General features: G+C 45.0%; 1 protein-coding gene across 1 annotated transcript in view; it reads left to right on the top strand.

Moving 5' to 3' along the window:
- KLHL29 (kelch-like family member 29) overlaps positions 1–7007 on the top strand; it is a 71742-nt gene extending 64735 nt beyond the window's left edge. Inside the window, exon 9 of the mRNA XM_010015139.1 lies at positions 6603–7007. Coding sequence (XP_010013441.1) covers positions 6603–6786 — 184 coding nt within the window. The 3' untranslated portion in view covers positions 6787–7007. The remainder of the gene's footprint in view (positions 1–6602) is intronic.
- Positions 7008–10035: the final 3028 nt, after the last annotated feature.

The following is a 10035-nucleotide window of genomic DNA, read 5'->3' as shown; positions in this document are numbered from 1 at the left end:
CTTTTCAGCAGGCAGCATTTGCTGCTGGAAGTGTTTGTGGTCCAGAAGGGAAAACCAAAATCTTACAGCATAACTGGAAGGAGACGTGTGTCTGGGACTGTGCTGCGTGGACAGTGGATGAGAACTGCAACACCAAACTAATCACAGTAATTTCTGTCGCAGCTGGCGACATGAAGGATTTTAGGGTGCGTTAAAGCATAGCTGGTACAGGCAGAGCACTCAGGCCGTTACTGATGTGCAGCGGACTTTGGAATAAAACATTGCTGGTTTTCAGCACTGAGTAATGATGCCATATCAGGGTTTTGGATCATTAGCAAGGGAAAGTACTCGCAGAGCAGAGGAGAATCTACCTGGAGGTTGGCCAAAACACCCACACTAATAATCCTGTTTCACAAGGTGGCATGATACCCTTCTAACTGACCAGAACTAATGCAGACCCTCATTTGTCCATCTTATTATAAAGATGAAGCCTCTGGCAGCACAACACAGCCACCTGAGCTCAAGCCCTTTCAAACACAAAAACCTGGCTGCAGACAGCCACGGAGGTTGTCAGCACAGCTCCCAAACTCCGGATGGCACTTTGGCACCCTGACCACCACTACCCGCAGAGACACAGCAATGCCTTTCACTTCAGCCTTGCAAACCAATGTGTGGGTTTAAAGAAAAGTTCTCCAGTTTAAGCAAAAGCTTAAGGGATGGTTTCAGCTCTGCCCAGCACTGCATAGAGCCACTTCCCGCAGTAGCTGGTACGCTGCTTGCTTCTCTTGCCTCATGCTAATGCCACCCAGTTGATGAGCATCATTTGGTTCCGTCTGTAGTAAAGCCTTTCTGAACTCTTAGAGCAGGGAGGAAATCCATCCACTAGTAAACGTGAGGAATTTTTTCTGTTAAGCAGATTCTGTGTCTAACTGATGTTATTAAATAATATTTATGGAACCGAACCAGGTATGTGCATGCATAACCAGGAGGGAGGAGGGAGAGGAGCTTTGTTTGTGGCTTCAGATGATAAGTTTTGTGGAGTCAAAACACCACATTAATCCAGCCATTTCAAATCTTTTACAACCCCAGACATTGCAAGACAGGATTTATTTTTAAATTGTTTTTAACATTTCCTGATAAGGCTGATGTGATCTTTAAGACTAAGCAGGAAATTTTATAATAATAATAAAATATTAACGACCTTTGATGGTAGTGCAACTGCTTGGGCTATGCCTAGGTATCACAACTGGGAGAGGAAAGGGCTGGAGCAGGAGCTCCCAGGCTCTTGTGTCTCAGACACTACAGAAGAAAGGTGCTGGCATCCGCCGCTTTGGGTTGCTTCCAAATTATTACCCATCAGGAAACTTTACTAGGAAATGCTTCTGAATGACAAGTGGAGGGTCTGTATCACTCCTGGTGGGAAAGCAGCCACCAGGCGAATGGCAGCTGAGCTGCGTGAGCAGGGCCTCAGCACCACCAGCTTGTGTGTGCCGAGCCCGGGTGCTCCACGCCTGAGCTGGAGCACAGGCAGGTTTGCTCACATGTGATTAAAAATGTTAATCAAAAAGCAGAGCAAAGTCAAATGCAGCAACAAAGGCAACCCAAACCATTCTATGATTCTAAATCAGATCCTGGGCTGCACCTGCAGGGGCATTACTTGCAGAGGTAGAGATGTGATCATCCCACTCAGCACTTAACGGCCACACCGGGAGTATTGTGTCCACTTCTGGTCACCACCATCCAAAAGACACATGGACAGACTGGAGAGTGTCCGCAGGGGGGCCACAAAGATTGACGGGCTGGAGAACCTGCCTTCTGAGGAAAGACTGAAGGCATTAGGTCTCTTCTCCCTTGGGAAGAAAAGGCTCAGAGGGGACCCCACACAGTATTCCAGCACTTAAAGGGTGGCTGCTAAGAGGATGGAGGCTTTCTCTTCACAAGGAGCCAAACAGAGAAGACAAGGGGTACAGGCTGCACCAGGAGAGGCTTAATCTCAATATAAGAATTTTTTATAGCGACATCAGTCATTCAGTGGAACAAGCTCCTGGGGGACATTCTAGAGTCCCCATCTTGAGAGGTTTTCAAGATGCGATTGGACAAGGTGCTAGATAATCTCATCTAGTATCCCTTTCCCATGGAACCTTGGACGAGATGATCGCTCAAGATCCTTCCAACCTGAGCAGTTCTATGATTTTATGATTAAATAATTCACTTTGTTCATCAAGTCTTTTAATGGCCAGCTGTCAGAGAGGGATCTTCTGTGCCACCTATTTGCTCAGACAGGAAGGACTGCAAGGTGGATAGGCAGAGAAGAGATTTAAAGGGTGTTTAGATTACCTAATGACTCCAACCACAGACAGCCAGGTCCCCACCAGCCCTTGTTACATCTCCACCTCCTTGGGATTTCCTTAGGAGTGTGATTCATAGCTTCACGGAGGTCAGTAGATGGGCTGTATTAGCAGTGGCAGAGTTGGGGAATAGCCACATTGTGATGCTCTGACACTGCTCATGGTTTGGGCAATAAAGGACGTCCTGGCACCTCAGGTGAATCGGCCGCAGTGCTGTGGGTGAAGCCTTTCTAGTAAGCAGCAGTAATTACACGGGCAGTAGAAAGCCCGGTTGTTAGCGGCCGGGTAATCAAACCGTGTGTCCCTGGAAGGCGTGGATGGGTGACCTGATGCCGATTACCTTCACCCCGGGCATGCTGCTGGGGAGATGGGGGTCCAGCCGCCCCTTAGCTGGGGAGGTCGCTGCTCCCAAAACTGCTGCAGGGTTTGCATCCCTGCAGCAAGGCTCTGTGGTGTGGAGCTCCCTTCCTTGCTTTCTTTGCAGACTCTGACAGCCTGTAATCATTTTATCTCTCAGCATTAATGGCAGCAAGCAATAAACTTGCATCCTAATTATTGTAATTATTTCTTTCTTTGTACGTCAGCCTTGGTAACGATGTTTTTACAGCCGATGAGATGGAAGGGAGGGGAGAAAAGAAATATTGTCACAGTAATGAAGAAAGAGCAATGAGCATACTCCTTTCCATTCACTTTCCTCAAGGTTTTAGAGCCCACTTGAGTTTCCTGTTCTCTAAGGTCACAGAAATTAGCGATGATTGCCCTAATACTGCAAAGTAGCAGCAATCTAGGACTAAATTTGTAATTGATCTTAAGTACCTACCTGCCAGCATAGTCCCTGAGGTGCCTGAATGTCTCCAAAGTCCCCTGTACCCACTGTGTACTAAGAACTGCCTATTTCTTGATAGCAGGAGAATCTCACTGTTTTGCTTAACCTCAGGCATGACTTACAAGCTAAGTGTTATCCCAGTCTTCTCTATGGGAATTGCATATAGAGGGGGAGAAGCTGCTCTGATCACCATTTAAAATTCACATGGTCTTTCAGAGGGTGGGATTCAGCCTCCATTTCTTCCCCAACACGTTAGCACCATGAGGGGAGGCTGGTCCCAGCCACTGGGCAGGAATTTCTTTCTGTGCTGTAGCCCAGGTGCTGGAGAACAAGAGCAGCATTTGCCCACCCGCTGTAATCCCTAATCCAGAGCATGGGCTGAGGAGGAACCCAGGCCCACAGCATTTTGGAAAGCTGTGCTTGGCTACTGAGCTGCTGTACGTGGCAGCACATGGCTCAGAGCAGCTGCTGCTAAACATGAGATAGAAGAGACCTTACTAGAAGAAATGTGGGCAGCTAAGATACTACACAGGAATTTGTAAAGCACCCAGGTCCCTGTTTAGAGACCTAACACTAGATGCCCAAGGGGACATCAGACACTTAAGCCCAGACTTCAGCTAGGAATTGATGGTTGCCTGGCTTCTGTTCCCAGGGTCACCTACACAGAGTCTCCACACAGAGTCCTCCCTCTGTCCTTCCCATTCATCCCATCCAGGTCAAAAGCTCCGTGCAGAACAGTCTCACCAGGTAATGAGCAGGAAGTATCAGACAGGCCCCATGTGTGAGTGGTAACAGCCACTAAGGTCCTCTCCTGTGCTGGTGTGAGGTGCTGTCATCTACACTAGCGTGTACACAAGTAAATTAAAGCTTATTAGAGGCCATTCATGGGCCCTGGACCTTGTTCATGAACACTGATGGAACCGGCCTAAGGCTCCAGGCTCTGCACTAATACTTCTTTTAATTGCCCATTATTGATATTTCTGTAGCCAGGTCTTTCTTGGGGATCTTTTCTGTGTTAGGGTGTTTGCTTGGGCTTTCCCACTTCACCCAACAAAATTGCTGAATTAACTGGTGTTTGGGTACCATTTTAATGACTGATCAGCATATCATCAGAGAACCAAGGCAGGAAAACTGCTCTATACAGCAGTCCATCTCTGACATGGGATTGTCTGCACCCAGTGCATCTCAGATGGTATCACAACTCGGATAAGCTTCCATCTCTTTCAATTTCACTAACAAGAAAAAAGAGTGAAACACAGACAGCAACCACTACCTCATGGCCTCCTTTCTAGACTCTTGCTGGTTTCAGCAGCCCCTCGACCACATCGGGGCTGTTTCAGCACGTGGTGAGATTGTCCTTCCCCCCTCCGCATGCTGTATTTTGCAAGCTGTGTTTCCCAGCCTGTCTTGCTTTTAAATAGTGACTTGTTCCAGTGTAGACCTGGGCTTCCCACTCCTCAAAAAATACCTTAAATCCTAAACTGTGGTTTAATGTGCACATTTGTCTGATTTACTGGGTTGGCTGGTCCTGCCACCTCTGCTCCCTCCAGGCCATAGGGACCCAAGCAATGGCAGGAGTCCTGGCCGGGCAGTGCCTTTCTGCCACCAGCTCTGGCTCTTCAGACGTGGGCTCCTTCACTCTCAGAGCCGTCTTTCAGGATGACACTCTCTTTACTCAAGTCCTCATTCTTCCCCATTTCTCCCTGACGTTTCAAAAATAATTACCAGTGGTTCAGTAAGTTCATTAGCAAACTCCCTTAGGACCCTGGCTATGTATCATCCAGCCCTGCTGATTTGTGGATAGGCTCTAATCAAGTGTTTCAAGTCTCTCTCTCCTTCCTCCTCCTTTCAGATTAACAGTTATTTTGACAAGATTCTCATTATTTCCTATTTCCTGGCAGTACCCAGGGACTGGGCTTATTTGAGTCCTCACTGTTGTCATTGTGGGTTTATTTTTAACCTCAGGCTCAGCTTCTCCACAAGGGCAACAGAGTTTTGTGTTCTTCAGAAACTCGTGGCTTTGTCAGTGCCACTTTAGTCTCAGTTCATCCTGGATCTTCCAGCGCTCTCTGTCTTTTGCCTTTATCACTTTTTATTCTTCTTCCCACTGCTCCAAAATTAGCCAGAAGAAATGACTGCTTTTGCAAAGCCTACAAAGTCACAACCCTTCTCCACCTTCTTAGATGTAGGCCACCTTCTTTGCTGCAATTAATTTCTCGTCTTCCTCTTCTTATTTTCCTCCCTGCTGACCTCTCTGGTGTGTACACATTTTCCAAGTCTCCATTTTCCTTCCCAACACAACCATCCACTGGCTCCTGCTGGAAGGGACCCAACCACCAGAAAAGCCAACAACAACCCCATCCAGCTTAACAACATCTTTAAATGCTGGGGGGCAAACTCAGGTTTACCAGCAGATGAAAAGCACAGTTGATCCACTTTCGGGTTCCCCCTGTGCAGGGGGAAGGCAGCATAGAGAACATGGCAGCTCTGCATAGGCTTTTCCCACCCAGCTGCCTCTGTTGTCCCCTGCCCTTTCCAAATACACACACAGGAGCTCAGCCCCTCGTTGTCCATCTTCATTAGCCCAAAGTGAGTGTCATGCCCTGCACATGACTGCTGAAGAGGATGAGGTGTAAAGTGGAAGGAGGAAGGAGAGATGAGGCTGAAGAGCAATTTTTCTTTCAAATAACTTCCACACCTCTGCACCTTCCCTCCTATCAAGAGCCTCCAGCCCATGGGATTAGCCCAGCCTCATTATCCTTGATTTGCAAGAGATATCTGAACTCAAACACTTCCATTTGAAAAAAGCAGTCAGGTTTTTTGTCTGTAGTCACCAACATCCAGCTCCCTGCAGTCCCTCAGCCGCACATCCGCAGCCATCAGATCCGTGTGCCCCCGGCTGGCTTTCCACCTGACACCACCCTTCCTGGGTGCACAAGGAGGACAAGGTCAGCAGGAGCCCCAGGCTCCCACAGCACAGCACGGCTACGGAAGGGGCTGAACCACAGGGCATTTTTTAGAGGGTTTTTCCCCCACTTTGCAGCACTCGTTGATAATTAGAGGAGTAATTACGGGGCTTATTCCAACCAAGGCAGCAGGGACCCCAAACTGCTTGGATTGCTTTTGCATGTGACAGTGTTACAGGGATGCATCATCCTGCTGCAGATCTATATGTGGGCTGGAGCATCTTACTTGGACTAATTGGACTCTGTTGTTTAAATCAGAGACAACATTTACCTCCCTGGCAGAGGCACAAAAAGCATTAATTTGGGGGAGAGCAAGGGAGAGGTAAGAGAAGCACACACAGAGTTTCATGTAGATAAGAATAAAAGGTGTGTTCATTGTTTACCCCTTGTAATGCAAGATTGGGTTTGTTTTAAGCCTAAAAAGAAAATTGTTGAGTAAGAAAACTAACTAGAACTTTATTATTTTTTTTTTTATGAATACAGTGCTGTGGTTCTGGATGGAAAAATATATGCCACTGGTGGGATCGTTAGCAGCGAAGGACCTGCCCTGGGAAACATGGAAGCCTACGACCCTAAAACAAACACGTGGACACTTCTACCAAATATGCCCTGCCCTGTTTTTCGACACGGCTGCGTAGCAATCAAGAAGTACATCCAGAGCGGCTGATGTTACCCAGGAGTTGGATGGAGAACTGTTTGTACCTGTTGAAAGCAGGCAAGAAGGATACTACTACTTAAGAAACGAAAGCAGCAAAGCCAGCCAGTGAACATATTGCTCTAAAGTCTTGAATAGTGTCTACATTGAATGTAGAAAAATCATCCTCACCTTTTGGTGAACAAGGAGCAGAGAGCTCCGTGCTATGTAAGATAATTGTAACTTAATAGTACAAGAGTGTCACTAGATGTTATAGTGGCACTTGTTCTGGACATCGGCTTTTGGTCAACCCAGGTGCAATAGAATTTCACATATTTTTTAAGCTGGGGAAGAGAAGAAAAAAGAAAATCTGCATTTTACTTTAGAGCTCAAGCTTGATTCTTAAATAACCATGCAGATTAGTTTTACTATTACACTTTAGGCATCAATCTATTTGAAAGGTCAAAGTGTCCTTACCACTTTGATTCCTACATTTGTTTTTAACAAATACATGCTTTTCAATACCAATGACTGAGAGGAATCTTGTGTGACAGATGGCTTACATTGATGTCAGTCTTCCATCAGATCAAACAAATCTTTCAGTTCTCTAGAGCAGAGCCCGGAAGGGAGGTGAGGTGCGACTGGGGAGGAGAATTGGTAATAAATTCCGTTTTAAAAGATTAAACACAAACAGGTCTGTTGGGCTGGATGAGTTTCTGCTCTGGGTGATGCTTGTGTGGGCACGTGTGGCCATGCCCACAGGTCAGGGGGCCTTCTAAACCACTTCCTCCCGCTTTCAGCTGATGAGCGAACTCGCAGTGCTCCATTCCCGTAATGCAAAATGAAAACGGTTTCGATTCCAGGGGCATTCTCCTGATAAACCTGAGATTTGGGATCCCATCTGGAGATTTGATTGGGATCCCATTAAAACACACAGCGTGGTGTGGGACTTCAACATTTTCATCATATGGAGAAGGCACCTCCTGTTGCAGCTGCGCACTCAGTTTTGGCTCTCAACCAAAATTCCTTACGTTGGGATATACGCCACTATCTTTTATGTAAAGTCTGAGAAGTTTTTTATTTTACTTTCTGAGTTTCCCCATAGGTGTGGAAACCTTATACTTCTCTTATTTACATATTTTAAACACACGAGTTTAAATCCCATGGTAGAAAAATGCATAGACTTAAGCCCAGTATAAGAGACTTAAAATGATTACTATGTAGAGTTGTAAGTATATGCACAGCACAGGGGTTATATTTTTATATATATTAAAATATTGTCTATCCAGAGAGCATTGTGACGTGGAAATTCTTTATAAATTTATACATGAAAGGATCAAATGGGAGATGGACCGGGTAACGTAGAGGGGGCAGGGGAAAGAAGCTTAACATTCACAAATAAGAAGTAACCCCAAGCTAAGGATTGTCCAATTTCATTCCAAGTAGAGGGAAAAAAGTTGCCATACTTGCCTTTGCAGACTCAAATCCCAAATGCCATGCCAGTAATTCAAGGAGAGTCCTGTACAGGGTGTGGGTGAGATCTTACAGTCAATATCTAGTTGAATTTCATACCAAATACGCTAGCCTTTTTATAGGGAGGGAGGTCTGCCTACAGCTTTGGGGAAATCAATGCAGATGGTTAGCTAATCATCTTATTTTATTAATAATCGTTTATAAAATAAAAGAAAAAAAAAAGACATTTGTATCTTGCAGTATTTAAAGAAAAAGTGCTCAAGTCAGCTGAGTCAAGCTATAGGGTGACTCAAGTCTCTCATTTTGACAGTGAGGTTCCAGCCTTTGTTATGCAGTTGTTTTATTTATTCTTTAAAGAAAAAAAAATAATAATAAGCACAACAGAATTATATACTAGTATGTCATTTAAAGTATTTATGTCAAACAGGGTGCAAGTGTGAACCTAAAGATTGGAGCACAAGTTTCTAACTGCCTGAGGCAGGACTAATTTTAGTGTTGGTGTGTGTCTACCTCCAAAGGAGGTGCTACCTGTCAACAAGACCTAAACACATTCAACGTTTCCAATTTAGCTTATTTCTTCATTTCTCACACTGGAACAAAACTGGCTATTTCTGTGAATAATATTAAAAACAGGGTTATCTGTAATGGTATTGTATATAGTTTATGTTTACTGTTAAGTTCTTGTTATATTATAATAAATATATTTATAGATCTAGATTCAGCATCCAGATTGGATTAATTCTGTCACAACCGACCAAGAAGCAACACTGCATGAACAGAGACTTCAGGTTTCATCCCAGCCATGGATGAAAGTGTGTCCATTCCATCCAGCTAGTTTCGCTTGCACATCCCAAAATTCATTGCTGATATTTAAATGCTCAAAAGAACTTCCATTGCTGATACTTAAGTAGCTTCCAAAGAACTTCCATTCTTATTCCAGAAAAAGTTCTTGGAAGTGATTCTGGATTTTATTCAGCAAGACTGTTTCTTCTTCATCCATTTTCCCAAACTTACTATTAAGGAATAAGGGCTCTCAAGATACTTTAGGAAAGTATCTTGAAGAAAAGCACTGCTGAACAGCTTTGTTGTTGTTGATGGTTTTGTTTTACATGAAGGTTAGGATTTGTACTGTGCTGCTGCTGCAGTGTCTAAAAGATAAAAGCTACCTCTGCCCTATGGTCAAAATTCCTTCCTGTCTGGAGTGGGAGTTCTGTATCTCACTGGATACATCTTTCAGAGAGCACTTAAGTGCAGCCGTTCATGGTTTCTTTGATGTTTCATTAGGATGCCATCTGGTAGTTGTAAAACTGGATACGGAACAAAGATGCGCCGAATATAACTAGTCTCAAATACCATCGCAGTGGAACATTTCAGCTGGATCTTAGGAGGTAATATCTGCTCTACACATTAACAGGAAGAATCTAACATCTATTGAAATCGTCTCCAGCTCTTACAGAGTACATCTGTGCAAGTATTTAAGAGTGTGAAGCGCAGTTTTTAACCAGCTTCGTGGCTCGGGTTGCGCAGCCTGTGAAGGGTACCAGAAGCCTTGCGATGTCACACAACCCTGCTGCAACGATCGGCACCAGGTGGAAGGAGCTGCCAACCTTTTCACCAACACCCTGTGAAGATCTCCTACTCAGCACTAGTCACTAATACTTGGTAGGACAACGAGATGCAGGCTATTTGCTTTACTTGTATGTGGAAATCATTTCAGTTCCCCTCTGGGAAGCTGCTGAGCACTTTTGCCACATGAGTCGTGTGCACCTCTGAGAGCTTTGAGAAATTCAGGGAGAGGCTGGCTCAGCC

This window comes from Nestor notabilis, unplaced genomic scaffold (genome assembly GCF_000696875.1).
Source record: "Nestor notabilis isolate BGI_N333 unplaced genomic scaffold, ASM69687v1 scaffold7325, whole genome shotgun sequence".
NCBI classification, from domain to species: Eukaryota; Metazoa; Chordata; class Aves; order Psittaciformes; family Psittacidae; genus Nestor; species Nestor notabilis.
The sequence above is the reverse complement of the archived record's forward strand: the minus strand, read 5'-3'. Positions and strand labels throughout refer to the sequence as shown.